The following is a 17340-nucleotide window of genomic DNA, read 5'->3' on the forward strand; positions in this document are numbered from 1 at the left end:
CCTGAGTGATGTTTTACATTAGAGTTCTAAAGAATGTCTGATCTAAAAAAAGAAAGAAAGAAAGCAGTAGCATCATTCTTAAAAGTCAGTCCAACTTATTTTTAGCTTAAATGCAAAACTTGTCATTTGGTACTAATACACTAGGAATAGCCTTAGAATTTAAAGTATAGTACAGAAAACCCCATCAATCTATCTGTAGTTAAAAGGTTAGCTGCTAGTTTTCTTTATTCCTATCTTTGAAATGTCCTTGGTACTTGTGAATACGAGATGTATTCAGAAATAGATGAACAGACTATCCAATTAACATGAGACTAGCTCTCCACACACACACAATCTTATTCTCATTTTTTCTGTACTTTTCCGATATATCTTTCTGTAGGTGTACATTTTTACTAAATTGTGTGGTAATATATCATTGTAACTTTATTTGAAGAGGCATCACGATAATATTTTGTCCTCTTACACCAGAAAATATTCATGCCTCCATGACAAATGCTTCATTCTTCACTGAGACTTCCCTTTGATTTCTGTTTATTGGGCCTCTTCATAAAGTGCAAGAAAACTTTGCTCAAAGGAAAAAGTTCCATCCCATTTAGATGTCTCCTAAGTTATTTATGCAGATATCTTTTTTTTTTTTTTGCAATCAAAAATAAGCTCTCTGGGCACAGGCACCTATCATGTCTATTTCATCTTTATGTCCCATGAAACACTCAGCCCAAAGTAAAACACATAATAAATTTTCACTAAATGTTAGTTGAATAAATTAACGTCTTCCAGAATCCCACTGCTTGGCCTTAGTACTCAGAGTTGTATAGCATTTCTTATTTAACATTCTTTTAATACAACCTGGGAAACTACATTTGAACAATCACAGAATGTTCCACAACCTCCTAATCTGAATTTGAATGTATTTTTCTTGACATAATTTATTGAAAAGGTAAAATGCTTTGAGTCATTTTTCCTTCTTTCCATCTTCCCTGGGCTCACTCAGGAAACAGCCTTATTCAATTCTTAGCTTTAAAATCTTGCTAGTTACCTATTTAACCTTCCAAGGGATAAATGTAAAACTGAGCACCAGTAAATTCTCATTTGTGCTTATTAAAGTAGCCCCAAAAGTAATTAAAACTGTGATATACAATGCTGACGAAGTTGTGAAAAAGTAACAGAGTAAGCGTCTAGAAAAGCAGATAAAATCAGATCCCCTTTGGAAAGCAATTTAGAAATATTTACAGAGGTGTTTATTTTAGTTTATCTTTAGTAGCAAAAATTAGAAACAGCCTAAGTATTCAGTGATTTGGGACAGATAACTACAAAATGTTCATGCCTGATTTGGATAGCTGATAACCTATTCACAAGACAATGACAAATACTGTCTAAAAACAAATGTGTGGTATAAAATAATAAAAAATCAGCATGTCAAACTATGTAATAAGCTTACAATTGCTTGAAATATGTAAGCATAAATTTAAAAGACTAGAAGGAAATAGGACAAAATGAAAACAGTTATTATAGAGTGATGGGATTATGGATGCAATTTTTTGTTTCCTTTTATGTTGAAAGATTATTTTAACAAAATATGAAATCAAAGGGAAAAAAGGATCAAGTTTTAGTCCCTCGATGTTCATATTTTAAGAAGGATGTTATGCAGATACCTAAGCAACGTTTGTCTTCCTTGTTTCAAAATCTCAGCATGTATTTCGTCTGGTTCCAGGGGCTTAACTATTTTTTTTTAAATAACTCTGGCTACCATAGTTATTCTTTGAAAGTCTAAACAAAGTGTGTATTGTTCCCTGGCAGCATCTCTTGTTTGCATTAAACCATGAGTTATGATATTAGTGCATCCTGTTGCAAGTTCTTTGAAGAAAGCTCTTTTTCTGGCCGCTTAGTAGATGATAGTCGTCTTTCAGGGTGTATTCAATTTCCAATGGAGTTCTTACCCTTGGTTTTGTACAAATGATACATCAAAAATTTTCTTATAATGGCCATCGTTACTCCAAGTCAATATATTTGCCATTTTACCAAGGAGCGTGCAAGAGTTATGATTATAGTGTAACTTTTTAAACTTTATATATGAAGCAGAGTTTCTTCCATGAGTTAAGACTTCAGCGATTACAATAATCTAGTATAATAGTAAAATATTTTTTGCTCTTCTAGAAAGATACTGCAAGCTTCACATTGCTTAGTTTATCTGATAGGTGTACAAAAATCATCTTTATGTAAGTTACTTTTAATTCAGGTTTCTGTACATTCTGAAAGGTCATTATAAATGAGGAGTATAAACCAAATGACAATGAGGATAGAAAGATTCAACCTCGACTCCGAATTTCTATATGCATTCATTCATCCAGCAGTGCATCATTGTGTTAAAAGCACAATGCTCTTAAGTTAGAGTTGTATAAATCTGGAAAAATTGCTTTACCTCTCTGTGCTTTAGTTTCTTCATCTATTAAAGAGAGATAAAGATAATACTTGCCTCAGAGAAATTTGTGAGAATTGAGTTAGTGAGCATAAAGTTCCTGGCACTTAAGAAATGTCACTCTTTTACTAATGTACATGTTTTTGAAGGTAAGAGCACAAATATTAAAATGTCACAACTCTTGCCCTCCAGGCAACTTAGAAAGCATTCTTAAAAGTCAGCTAAGTTTGCTGTGAACTTCAAACTGCTCTAAAAAATAAAGTCTAATTTTTAAAAGTCAACAAAGGAGCAACTTTTTAACTGTCAGTGGAAAGAAACTTGTCTAGGAGTTGAAGTGCATAGTAAATGGCTTTGGGAATATTTTTGAATGAAAATGAAATTCTAGTTGCTCTAAGTTTAGCCACATGAAAGTGTTAAAAGCCACAATGTCTTTCTTTTTTCTCCTAGTTGTACTGAGCTACAATTGACATACAACACTGAATTAGTTTTAGGTGTTCAAAATAATGGTTTGATATATGTATATGTTATGACATGATTACCACAGTAAGCTTAGTTAACATCCAAAATCTAACATAGTTACAAATTTCTTCCTTGTGATGAGAACTTTTAAGATCCACTCTCTTAGCATCTTTCAAATATACCATACAGTACTGTTAACTACAGTCGGGGTGAAGACTATCTTTCCTTTACTTCTGAGCACTTCAGGGGACTTTTCCTCTTTGGAAGACAACTGCGGGTTCAGAGTCTAGAAAGACTGATGCACATCACCATCTTTCTGAAATAGGAAATTTTTCTAGCTAATAGCCACCATCTTTTCCCCAAATGCCTGTCACTCAATATGACAATGGAAACCACAAATCTGGAGGTTTATTTTAATTATCTTTACAGTGAAACTGGAAAGAGAAATCAAAGCTGTTTTTCACTTTTGTGTCAAATGTGTCTCAATGAATTAAATACATGTTCAAAGATGTGTATATTCTTCAAGATTTAGATTTGGAGATGCTCATTTGACGAAGTCTAATAAATATGATTTAGTCTCTATTTTCCTAAGCTGATGAATCATTTAAATATTCTCCATCAAGAAAGTCTTAAATTTCCAGATTAGTTTTATTCAATCTTTTACTAAGTCAACAAATACTTATTTGATGTCCCTAGCACCATGCTAGCTATTAATTTCCATTGGTAATTTGCTTTCCCTTTCTTAGTGAGAGAAGACTGAATACAGGAAATTAACCCTGTTGTACCCTTGGTCCCAGCACATGAAATTTTGGACCAAACAAGCTAACGTGTGTAACGTAACCACTTATATTCTGTGTGCAGCCAGAACATTATTGGATGGTTATATCCTCTGATGATCTATATAATGTGTTGATTTTGTCCATTTTATTTAGTAGTATCTATTTTTCATTTTGAGGGTGAGCCTGGGTTGCCTGGAGCAGTTGGACAGAATGGAATACCAGGGCCAAAGGTTAGTACCAAGAAAACCAAGCAGAATCATTTGAGACATGATTTTTCATGATGCTGTAAGCTATTACAACTTTTTTATATCCCACTGATGTTACTTGAATGGAATCTTTGTCAATAATGTAGTGTGCTATAGTGTAAAACTTTGTGACTAAAGAATAAATTATGTTTGTAATTCTCATTAGCATTAAGACTGTAGAGAAACAAATGGGATATGATTCTCCAAAATTTTATTTCTGGTATACTTAAATATATGAGAAAGCCTGTGTTTAAAGTATGACTGTTATCATTTTACCACCTAATGAGCATATTAAAATGTAGGCCATGTCCGTACTGCCAAAATTTGCATGATTTTTATAAGACATACTGAAGAAGATGTTCACAGTGCTTCTGTGACTTTTCCTCAAGATTTGGCCACCTCCAGGACTGACACAACATAACCAGTTAATCAAATGAAAAGCATAATAAAGATGTGGCATGTCTGAAATTTAAAAATGGATGTAGTCTGAATTACTAAGCAAGGAAAAAATGTAATGAGGATTTTTTTTTTTGGATTCCAAGTTTTCTTTGTTTCTGAAAGAACAAATGAATCTGTTAAATATAAAAAGATTGGTGACAGTTTAGTTTAAACCAAACAGGCAGACAAATCTGAAATCCTTTGATGAGTGACCATCCCTTGAAGTACAAAACTAATGTCTAATCCCATCAGCTGTGCTGGTGTGTATCCATACCCACAGATGCCTGTCAGCTGATTTTTCAGATCACATTGCTATTGACAGGCACCTAGGACAGACTTAAAATTTATAGACCTGTCCTTTGTCCTTCAGGAGAGGAAAGAAAATACTCCTTCTGGGGCTACAGCCATTTTCCTGTCTTCTTCCCTCTCTAGCTCCATGCTAAAAAGCCAAATGATAGGCGTTAATGCTTAGTGCATGTTCTCAGTCCTATTCTTCTGTTGCCTAGCGACCATCAGGAGGGATGTTGAGCAGTGCAAGGTAACCAGAAATTCAGAAAGCCAAAGGGTCAGGCCGACTTTCAGGGAGTGAAAAGAGTGTTGCCTTCAAACTGACTTCTAGAGTGGATTATAATTTTAAAAAACACAGTAACCACCTTAAAAATAATTCTTAAAGCAATCTTATCTTATTACAATGCTTTCTTAAGCTGTCCTTGAGAGAATTATTATTAGGATGTGTGTGATTTGCTTTAGAACTCTCTGACTCCGTCTCCTGTCCCTTCCCGGGCAAAGTGAAAATGAGATCCTTTCCAGAACACAATTTTGCATTTTAGTCCTCATACTGTCATGGTCATCATTTTGAGTAAAGACATTTCTCCTAAACTCTCTTAGATTCTGCCCCATTCTGGTATCTTTTCTGAAAGAATCAGTGTCTAATAAAGGACCCCTGATTTGTACATGCTGGTTAACAACAGGTTGAAGATAGTTTGCAACATTGGGAAGGGGGCCAAGCTGAGGCTTTAGCGTTTATGGTCATGTCAGAGGAAGACAGGTAGGCGAACTACACTGGTACTCTGGACACCTGAAATAATCCATGCACCAGGGATTGCTTTGAATAAGATTTTGTGGAAGGATGTGCTTGTTCACCTTATTGAGTCTGAGTTTGGTCAGAATAGAAAGTCATCTCAGAAGCCTCTCGAGACGTTGAATAGCCACAACATTGTTCTCCGTAGGTCCCCAAAGCCAAATGTTGCCTGATAATCTTAAATATCTTTCTTTAGCCTCAAAAGCAAAGAATAAAGGTTACATTTGCTATGGATATCCATACTCAATTCTCCAGGAAGCTCCTCTTACCATTTGCCATTCCCAAAATAGAAAGTGTCACATATAATTTATCTAGTATGTTCAATATCTCATTTTGTTTGGTGTTGCTTAATTAGGAGTTTTATAATTTAATATATCATCCAATCTTTGTTCTTTTGCCCAGGGAGAACCTGGAGAACGAGGAGAAAAGGTGAGAATGAGTCTGCGTATTTTTATCTATTTTCCCCCAAAGAGGTATCAAAGTGAACTTTATTCAAGTATGGACGCGTAGATAGAGGTATACAGGCGTACCTTGGAGACATTACAGGTTGGGTTCCAGACCACTGCAATAAAGCAAATAATGCAATAAAGCAAGTCACATGATTTTTTGGTTTCCCAGTGCCTATAAAAGTTGTGTTTACCCTGTGCTGTAGTCTGTTAAGTGTTCAATAGCATTATGTCTAAAAAACCAATGTGCTTACCTTAATTCAAAAAATAATGCAACGCAAAGTGGCCACAAACCTTCAGTTTGTAAAAAGCACAGTGTCTTCAAAGTGCAATACAGCAAAGCAATAAAACAAGGTATGCCTATATATATAGATATAGATAAATATAATGACCACCCTTTTTTTCAAATTGTTAATTAGTGGAAGGAGAAAATAGTATAATTCGTACGTGAGTACCGAAGTTTGGGTAGAAAGATTTAAATGAATGGAGGGGAAGGGAGCAAATTTAAACACTCTATGTCAGGCTTTTAAGTGGCTTTCAAAAATCCCTAGGCCTGCAAAAGTTCTGTTCTACCTGTTCGCTAGTGCCATTCCAAACCTTTTCTAAGCATCCATGTCTTTCTCTAGTGCTTCTTAGGTCACTGGGTTAAAGGGATACAGATGTTTACCTGCAGCAAATATACTGATAGTTGCCCCACAAAGAATTCCCATAAAAATCAGAAAGAGAAACAGCAGGAGAAGTAGAGTGCATATGTTCAATTTCTCTTAGATGGACATCCTTCCTTACTACTTTGGGGGACGGTCTCATGCTGTTTCCTTTCACAGTGTTTGAGAAGGGTGCTGTCTGTGTAGGAAACTACCAGGGTATCACATAATGCTCTTCATAAGTGATACGATCTTTCTGACAAATCAGTATTCATCACCACTAATCCCCAAAGAAGTACATCTACAGATCCAGCAAACTTCGTGAATGTAAATGTATTTTTGTATTTTGTAACACAAAACTAAAAAGACATTCATTTAAAGGGAAGGAGAGCAAAACAGAGGGGCAGCTCAGTCAAACCTTTCACCTCAGGACCACTCTGAGCCAGTTTTCCTAATAAGAAAGTTTGTCTTGTTTGTTTTGTTTTCTAATAAAGAGATTTCCAAGCAATTTTTTAAAGTGTGCTAATGGGCTGCCTATCAAAGACCCCTCACAACTGGTGATCAGTACATTTATTTGGCATCCAGCCAATTCATGGTAATTAATTTGAAATTCATTAGTCATCAGATGGCTCTTTTGTATAGAAATTAAGGAGGGAAAAGGAACAATGCCAGCCCCATTCCAGGCACTCATCAAATACAGTGGCTCAGGCTCCCGGGCCGCGGTGGTGGACCCGTCACCGTAAAAGAATGCCTGAGCATTTAGCTTCATGCTTATTTGAAACGAGAAAAGAAAATGAAGAGAAAAAGTTAAAATCTCCCTCCCTCTTCATCCCTCCCTCTCCCAGGGAAACTAATACCAATAGCGTCTCTGTGATTTTATGGAAATTTTTAAATGATAGAAAAGTGAGCTCTTATGAAGCTAGACAGAAGGGTATCCCAGCTTATGGAATGTAAGAACAATATTGCATTGTATTGCTAATGGCTATCATTAACAGCTTCTGATGTGTCAGATACTTCCCTAGTTGCTTTAGACACAAGAATTGTTTATTTCTTAAAACCCCATAATATATTCTTGCCCTTACGTTACACAAGTGAGAAATTTTATGTGAAAAGAATTTCATTTGCCCAGTAGGTGCTGGAGCTGGGCTCTGTCTCTCTGGCTCCAAAGTTCATGATTTTTCCACTGGAACAGGCTGTAAGACTTTGAGAATTCAGAATTTAAGGAAGCAAACATGGCTAACAAACAATGACTTTTTTTTTTTAATGCACTGCTTTATGTAGAAAAGAGAGCTCAGTGAAGGGAATAGACATAGAAACTCTCAAAGATAACAAAGGAAGTATAAACTCCTCAATTTATCTTACTATGATTGTTTTAGGTTTTCTAATAAAATGGAAAACATTTATTTCACAAATGCAAAACATATAGGCCCAGATAAATCAATATTCATGCACCAGTTTTGAGGGCTGTGTCATGACTTTGAGGGCCTGGAGATTTGAGATGGACTAGGAGACAGAGTAGGATTTATACAGAGTTGTGGGAAGGGAGTGGACAGGAGTCCAGGAGGCAGGAATGGCGGGAGGAAGGAGACAGAGATGGTGGCATAAGGAGAGAGTCAAGAGAAAGTCTTTGTTACAAGTGAAGCTCTGAGCAGAGGAGAAAAGAGATAGAGTTAAGGAGGCTCTAAGTGCCAAAAAAGCTATCAGAAGTCAGAGAAATTGCTTTCTGTTAATATTGTGGAGTACTTTAAAACTGTTCAGCTGCATTCATTGTAATAAAATTTATTTGGACCCGTTGATATCAGGCAGCTGGTCAAGTAACAGTCCATTAGCTCTACAGGACATGTACAACAGATTTTGATATATAGTGCCTATGAAAGAAAAAAAATGAAACATATTTTCTGCTTAATGTCACCAATATATTTTACACATATTGCTTTTTTTCCCTCCTTAGGGAGATGCTGGAGAGAATGGCCCCAAAGGTGACACAGGCGAAAAGGTACAGTGTTGTGAAACATGAAAGAGTATGTGTATGGGCAAGCAATATTGTTTTCGTGTATATGAAAATGGCAGATTTTGAGTGAGTGAGTGGTAGTAGCTTAATATGACAAGATCAGAGATAATTCTCCAGGATTAGGAAACATAAATATCTAATTTATAAAAGATGATTATTCCACAAGCTTCTAGCTACAAATTTAAATATTTTAAAAGTAAAGTGGTATGTCAAAAATTCTAGAAAGTGTGAAGTTAGGTTTCCTGTAACATGGCTTTCAAAGAAAAAAAGACACTTATTCATGTGTAAATGAATACTCCCTTTATACACAGAGATATAAAAATTGAGTTCCTAAAATGATTGCATTTGTCCCAATTTTAGGACAGAAGATTGCAGAGGATTGGGATCAGATGTCAAAGTTAGATAATAAGTTAATGTCAGTCGCTTAGAGCCTCTAATGCAGTCTTGAAGAGTTGCCTCAACTTAAAATCTCTAAATTCAAATATTTTGTCAGCCTTTGTAGTAGTAGTAGTAGTAGTAGTAGTATTTGTCTTTTAAACCATTATTGGCATTTATGTTGCAGTGGCCTTTGGTTCATCTTCCTGTCTCCTCTTTTCCCCCAGTCCATCACGGCTTTCTGCTTGGATTCTTACTTCACAGACATCTTAGACATATAAAGAAATTTTTATTTCATTTGTGCTATATGTTAAGAATTAAGAAAAAGAGCTTCTAAGAAATTAAAAATAGTATAGTCAGATTTTAATTTAAGTCAAGCTAAGTGACTAAGTGATTTTAAAAAGTGATTCATTTAGGCTTATAATTGAGAATGAGAATACTCTACTTTGAAAATTATTACACTACAGGTGGATAATTGTTAGTCATAAAAACATACCCATAAAATAAAAAGAAATTTATCTTTCTCATTCTTATAAATATTAATACCAATATGGCCTAGGTGGTAGGAATAAGTTAATGTCACCAAGTAGCAATTGTGTTTGTAGTTTGAAGAGCAGTCTAGAAATTTGAGTGGACTCCCAGTTTCTTGTAGACCAGGGCTTCTCAGCCTCAGCACTGCTGACATTTTGGGCCAGATAATCCTTCCTGGGGAGGCTGTCAGATGTCTAGCATCCTTCCTGGCCTCTGCCCACTAGAAGCCACTAGCATCCTCGAGTATGACAACCAACCTTACCTCTAGACATTGCCAGTTGTCCCCAGGAAACAAAATCATCCCTCATTGAGAACCACTGCTGTAAACCCATTTTATTCAACTGTCAAATTTAAGTATCACACTGCAATCCAACATGGCTTGAATATGTTTAATACTGACAGGACCAGTCGTATACCTGTGTTAAGTCATGAAGTCAAAATTTCAAACCCCAGTTCTATAAACATGACTGTTACATTTAACTTTCTTGTTTTTGCTTAAAAGCACAGGTTAGTAAACTTTTTCTGTAAAGGGCTAAAAAATAAATATTTTAGGTTTGGTGGACCATATGGTGTCTGTCACAACTAGTTAACTCTGTCATCATAGCATGACAGCCACCATAGACAATATGAATACAAACAAGAGTGGCTGTATTCCAATAAAACTTTATTTCTGGACAGTGAAATTTTAACTTCATGTGGTTTTTGCATGTCATGAAATAATTATTCTTTTGATTTTTTTAACCATTAAGAATGTGAAAATCATTCTTAGCTCATGGGCCATACAAAAACAGGTGGCTAGCTGGATTTGACCCTCAGACCACAGTTGCCAGCCTCTGCTTAAAGAAAGAAATCTTCTAAACAGAGAGCAGTTTCTTCAAGTGGAAAAAATATACACCAAGTTTGAACTATGCTTATGTGGATTTGTGCAGAGAATTTTATGTTTTAGAAGATGTATTTTTACAGCTTCATTTTTTGAACATTAGCCAATAATTGTTTCTTTAATCACACATTTTAAAATTTTAATTTTGCAACAGTAAAGCAACTTTTTTTCTTTGTAAAGGCTAAATTCATCTCAAAGGAATACTATTCTTACTTTTTATACTAATGTAAATCATTTACCATACCAACTCACATACAGTAAACTCTCAATAAATGTTAGCTTTCTTACCACATGGAAGTTGAAATCAACTAGATTGGTTTATTTTTCTTTTTTATCAAAAAGTTTTATTAGTAAACTGAAATTAAGTACAAGAAATGCTTTGGTTAAAATGGAAATCATTTCTACAAACTTTCAATGGATCTAAACAGGGAACTGTAAATAGGAATCTGTAACATATAAAAAGTAATCTGACCTGTAGCATTCATCCCTGGGAATGCTGTAATTGGAATATAATTTTTGATGTGTTTTTTACATATTTCCTGCTTCTGTCATATAATTTGTTTCCAGCATGTTGGAAACACTTCTCATGGCCTTTGAGTTCAGTATGTGAAACTCATTCATCATTTACCAAGTCTGAGATGTAAAATCAAAAATTGCTTCTTTTCTGCCATTGATGTAGTAAATTACGTCATTGGCTGATTCACTTTAATAGGATTTTTTTCCTTTTGATCCAACTCAGTGCCTTTAAATGGTAAAACAATCTAAGCCCTTCCAGAGTGGTCATCTGGAAATGCTGTGGCACTGTAAAAACCTCTGGGCTGGGTTGTCTCTGTGGCCAGCAGCTACGATGCACTCTAGGATTAAGAATGACCTGCCAAAGACTGATTTCAATCATGTGTGGAGTTACTATGGAAAGGTTATGTTCTACTCTTTAGAGTGTTAATCCCACCAACAAATATAGAAATGGATTTCTTTAACTGTTTCCCCCAACTTGCAAGAAAGTATTGGTGCCAACCGCTGAATGCTGCTCTGTTGTTCACAGTGCTACTTGTTTGTTCAGAAGCTTTACTTTCTTGGTATTACCTGTCTGTGTCATCATTTTCTTTGCTCCCTCAATCTTCATTTCTATAAATACGCTGCCTTCTTTCCTTACACCCACCTACAGAGCATCTTTGATTTTCATCCTCTGAGCCTTTCAGAAGCCACACCCATATTGGGAACCACCCACCAAATTGTCTTCTTTTCTTATCTCCGTGGGCACAGGGCCTTCTCCAACTTAGCACGCATGCTGATTCCCTTGGCTTAGAATTCTCTTGCTCTCTGTCCACTTCCTCACATTCTAATCCTATTCTTCAGTTCACTGAAACCTGAATTGATACGTCATTTCAGTCTCCTGTGGATTGGCTCGGTTACCTGCTGTGTGCTCCCAGAGCACTCTTTATGATCCCTTTCATAACCCCTACCACAATTTATTGTAATTCCTTGTTTCATTGGGCATCCAGCTCACTGGAAAAGAAAAAAATACACAAACAAAGACTGTATGTTACCAAACTGTTCTATTCCCAACACCAATCCAAGTTCCTGGCACATAGTAGGAAGATAATAAATATTTATTGAGTGAACTGCCTTTTAAAAAAATTATTTTTTTTATTTTCACCTGCTTCTTATTTTCATTGAATGGTAGAAATTTTTCCTATACCAGGCATTTGTTTATCATGTTTTCTGTGTATATACAGTGACACAGAATTTTCCAACATGACAATTTCTTCCTAACCCAGATTTTTTTGTAAATGGAAAGAAAGAAAAAGAAAATATCTTTTATGCTTTCAATCAATAATGTTTTTGAATATATATATATATATATATTCCATACACATATACAAATGATTTCAGTAGTCCGTTGGTATTCCCAGGAAATTGGCTCCAGGATTCCCACAGATGCCAAAATCCTACAATGCTCAAGTTCCTTATATAAAATGGCATAATATTTGCATATAACCTACATACATCCTCCCATATACAGTTGACCCTTAAACAATGTGAAGCTTAGGGGTACTGAAACTCTGCCACAGTTGAAAGTCGGGGTATTATTTATAATGAGCCCTCCTTATACACAGTTCCTTCATATCCCTGTTTCCTCGGTATTATGGTTCCACATCCGCCAAATTCAGCCAACTGCGGATCATGTGGTATCGTACTATTTATTATTAAAATAAATCTGCATATAATTGGACATTTGCAGTTCAAGCCTGTGTTGTTCAAAGGTCAACTGTACTATAAAGCATCTCTAGGTCACTTATAATACCTACTACTATGTAAATAATTGTCAGGCATGGAGAAATTCAAGTTTTGCTTTTGGGAATTTTCTGGAATTTTTTTCCCCAAACATTTTTGATCAGAGGTTAGGTGAAACCGCAGATGTAGAACCCAAGGAAACGGAGGGGTGACTTTGTCAGAAGCATAGGACATGGGCAGGGTTTGAAACTGCATTGTTCACTTTGTCTCCCTAGCTGCTAGAATCCCAGTATCCAGAACAAGGCCAGAACAGAACCGGAGCTCAATAAAATCTATGAATGAATTAATGAAGGATAGAAATGTCACCACCTTCACTTCATCTATCCACGTAAACTTTATTAACACACATAAGTGCATACCAAGTGTTGTGTTTGAAAATCATCACAGACAAAAACAAAAACTCTGTACTTGAATGGTCAACAGCAAAGTCAAATTCATTTACCTCAGGTATCCTCTCAAAGTGTTTTTCGCTTTATGATTTACCCTGTGGAAATGTTTGCTTCCTAACCAACTGATTTATGAAGCTAAGAGTATACTTGGAGAGACACAGTTGGGTTTTTTCCCTGCTTTAATCCTGTATTCATTTTCACTTTTGAAGGAATAAGGATTATAAACATGGACTGTTTTATTTTCACTACTTGCAGTATTATCCTTTTAAATGTTTAACTTATTAATGTCTTCCAACAGTTGCCTTGCCATTTAAAAGTTGTAAAAATTCCTTGAGATTTCACAGTTCTAATTTCCGAGAAGAAAACTGAAATATCACTCATAGTTGTCCATCAAATGAAACTGCTCCAGTTTCCACAAATAAATCAGCCTTTCAGGAAACTCCTTTTCTTCCTGTCCGCTTTCTGTGAGAACTAAATTTAGTCCTTACTCTCATTAGTGGATTTATCCAGTCAGTTTCTATTAAAACACTGAAAAAAAAAGTTTTTAAACTAAAGTTAATGCAAGAAATTTCCTTTTATTTACAATTTTACTACCACCGTTATGCTCGGGTGTTAAAATAAAATAGACCAATAATTCCTTTCTTATTCCAATAAAAAGAATATGGCAATAGAGTTTAGGAAGTCCAAAATTCACTTAGCCTCAAGTTACTTCAATTTCCTCATCTATTAAGTGAAAATAGTACTATCTGTCCTATCGCTTGGGAATCTCGTGAGGTATAAATAAGATGGAAAAAGGGACTTGGCAAAGCTGAAATTACTTTAGTGAAAACAAAGGTCTTTTTGTGCAAAATATTGCAAATTTCGTTCATTGGCGTAGATGGCTTTCAGACTTGATTTAGTAGAAATAGAAGTAAGTATTACTTTATTAGCCACATTTATTTCACTTTCCATTCAGAACTCAACTGAATGCTAATGATGGGGAAAAGAAACCAGTCTCATCTCACAATTAGACAGTATGTGGGATCCTCTTCTATACATCTCGTCACGTTTATGTTTTAATTTTTCCTCAGGCAATAGCAGTAACAGATGTCAACAAAACTCGAATATGTATGTTTCCTCAAATAAGCTAATTTATTATTTCCTTCTCCTTCCTGAGGTTTTTTTGGTTTTCTTCCTAAAGTTTGTTTTGCATTTTGATTCTTGGTGGCCTGCTTAAAACATTATTTTTGAGATTTGTTCATTCATTCACCGTATATGTATTGAGCATATTTTATTCAGACAGTGACTAAAAATAGGCACTGAACCTGCCCACATTGTGGCTGATTGTCTAATAGGGACAAAAAAAGAATAGGCAGAAAACATACCTACATGATACGCACACAGTGAGCTTTGCAGGACGTGAACAGATGCTACAGGGTAAGATGTGCACGTGAAGGCATGTGTCTAGGTTGGTCGGGGAGGAGTTGAGGTAAAGCCACTTAAGAGCTAAAGAAAGAAGGGGGAGAGTATAGCTCAGTGGTAGAGCATGTGCTTAGCATGCACGAGGTCCCAGGTTCAATCCCCCAGTACCTCCTCTAAAAAATGAATAAACAAAAATCTAATATTCCCCCCTAATATTTTTCTTAATCTGAAGAAAGAAAAGGTGCCAGCCAAGGGAAGAGGGGAGAGAAATGGAGGGAGGGGCCAAGTGCTTCATGAACAGAGGCCTGAGGCCTTACCTCTGTCTCTGAGAGACTGATGAGAAACTCTTTAAATCTAACACAAGGAACTCATCCCCTGGAGCTCTCTGAGTGCTTGCACCGCTCAGGTAGGACCACTGAGGAAACCCCAATATGTGCCTTACCCTTTCTGGCTGCTTCTATTTTCTGGACGGTCTCAAATGACTAAATATTCTCCCTTTTATTTTCCTAGAAGCATGTTTGTGGGGCGGAGGGCTAGAAAGAACTTGAAAATCTAGGCCCTGGGCTGGCCTCATTTCAGAAATAAGCAACATCGTCAGCCACCCTCTGTATTCCTTTCTGCTTGTCCCCATCTGCACATTTAGAACAGACTTGCCATAGAAATGTAGTCACCCTCCATGAAATCAGGGTGGACTACAATGCCTTTTAGAAAACCAGATTCCATCTCAAGATTTTCTCTCAGATCTTCCACGTGTCCCTGTCACCCACAAGTCATCCATCATCCTGCAACTTTCCAGTGACTGCCTTACAATGAAATAAGTGTAGAGCTAGAAAAAACATGCCGGTCGTAACTGTGATGGAGCTTCATGAGGAAAACAAACTAACTGGCTGCGTGGCTTTTTCCAACTCAGCATCATTAACCCTTTGACTCATCTGTTGAACCCTGACTTTCTGAAGTCAGAAAGGGTCAGGGAACTCCTAGTAAATGATAGCCAGTGACATTAATAAATTCCAGAAATAGAGAAAACTAAAATTCCAGATCTGCTAATGATAATGTGTTGCTTTAGAATACAATTTTAGCGCTGTATCAAGGGAAGAGATCCATATTTATATATTTATTTCCAGGAACGTGGTCCTTATGTATTTTGCATTCAAAGTAAACCCATAGTTTTAGAAAATATGTTGTTTATCTTGGAATTGTTGACATCTTAACAGCTGACATATTGATACAAATTCTTAGGGAGCGTGTTTTGCCCATTAGTCGTGGAGTTTCCTTGAGTGCTCCTGTCCATAATGGCTCTCAGTATGTTTGTGTGTTTCCTGTTCCTATAACTTGTGGGATCATCTCTCCTGGGTTTTATTTTAGGGTGACCCTGGATCGTCTGCTGCAGGAATTAAGGTAACTATAGCCTTACAAGTGTTTGTACCCCAGGAGTTACAGTTTTGACTTTTATAAGCCTCTTGTTTCTCTTCCCACTTACCAACTTTGATGGTTCTGACTCTGTGCCTATTCTCCTGCAATAATCAGCTTCCAAACAACAGGCAGCATCTGCTGGAAATCTGACAAAGGCTTAAATGAGAGGTCTTGCCTTCTCTTCCCTTTCTGATTGGTTTTTATGGAAATGTGGATTTGTATGTGAGCTTTAGGTATATTCGCAGCAGGGGGAAAAAAGTTCCTATGTCTAGTAAGAGGCAGAGTAACAGAATAAAGTGCACGAAATGCATGTCATCAGGGAGGCTGAACCATCTCTGTGAAAGTGCCCAGGGCCCTAAGGGTTTTGGAAAATTCTTGTAAGACTGTCCTTTTCATTTTTGGTTTTCTTTGGCCAGGGAGAACCCGGAGAATCTGGTCGTCCTGGGCAAAAGGTAGTATCTCTCTCGTAGTGTGTTCTTTGTACTGTCTCATAGTCACCATTCCATTATATCTACTATCCACTATGTAACATGAAATGGATTATTGCAAAATGATGTAATTTTCATGCTTTGTATGCAATGTTATCGATGGTTTTGCATTTTAAAAGGGTTGATGACCACAGCAAAAGTGAAAACACACTCTGTACATGTGAAAAGACGCTTAATGAACTAAAGTCTGCACGTATTGAGCTGTTTGAGACTAACAAAGATCATTTGGGTTAGAATGCCAACAACTTATCTTGCATGTTTAAAGACACTGCATGTTTCTATCTTTCATGAGAAGAAATGATGTACTTACTAAACTATCTCAATAGGGAATGATGGACAGTTCTTTTAAAATTATATTCCCTTCCTTTCAATTCAAACACTTCCCTAATGATAATTTTTATGTGAATATCTACCTATGCAGTGAATATTATGTTGTACAAAGAGATTTTTTCATAAGTTAAATTTTAATTGGAAACAGTAGCCAAACCATGTTAACCAAACCATAGAGACATACATTAATTTTTTTATCATTTGTGCTTTACTTCAGTGATAAATTAGAGGACAGGCAGTGGATATGTTTAGATTCATAGTCTCATTTAAGTCTGAAGCAGGAAACAACTGTTAGTAGTTTATCGTCGAGCATCTGGATATCAATGCCCTGTGCAGTCAGATTTCAGATAACAGATGTATTGTTGCTAACAAGTAAATGTGAATTCCACATTAGGTTAAATCTCTCAAGATCATGACTCTGTCTTTGTCTAGCAGTAGCTGATGGTATAGGGCAAAAAATATGAATAAAAACATAGAACATCCCTGGTTTTTATAAAGGGAAAGAGAATAAATCTTATAGTAGTACTTTGGAACTTTAAAATATGATATAACATAAAAAAATATTCCCACATTCTTGAAGTCATTGAGAGGAGCCTTGCTTTCTTTAAACACATAGGATTAGAGTAATTTTTAAGAAGATCTTTCATATTCTTTTAATGTTTCTCTAATTTAAAAATAGATTTTTTTCTCTTGAAGTTAAGAATCTAAGAGTAATAATT

The 17340-nt window shown here is 36.0% G+C and overlaps 1 protein-coding gene across 2 annotated transcripts in view; it reads left to right on the forward strand.

Annotated features, from left to right (window-relative positions):
- The window catches only part of COL25A1 (collagen type XXV alpha 1 chain), a 409478-nt gene that overhangs the window by 326977 nt on the left and 65161 nt on the right, over window positions 1-17340 (forward strand). For both annotated transcript variants that reach the window (XM_072972767.1, XM_072972769.1), the window contains 5 exons: window positions 3831-3884; window positions 5821-5847; window positions 8460-8504; window positions 15756-15788; window positions 16220-16255. In XM_072972767.1, the coding sequence (XP_072828868.1) occupies window positions 3831-3884; window positions 5821-5847; window positions 8460-8504; window positions 15756-15788; window positions 16220-16255 (195 nt within the window). The remainder of the gene's footprint in view (window positions 1-3830; window positions 3885-5820; window positions 5848-8459; window positions 8505-15755; window positions 15789-16219; window positions 16256-17340) is intronic.

This window comes from Vicugna pacos, chromosome 2 (genome assembly GCF_048564905.1).
Source record: "Vicugna pacos chromosome 2, VicPac4, whole genome shotgun sequence".
Taxonomy (NCBI): domain Eukaryota; kingdom Metazoa; phylum Chordata; class Mammalia; order Artiodactyla; family Camelidae; genus Vicugna; species Vicugna pacos.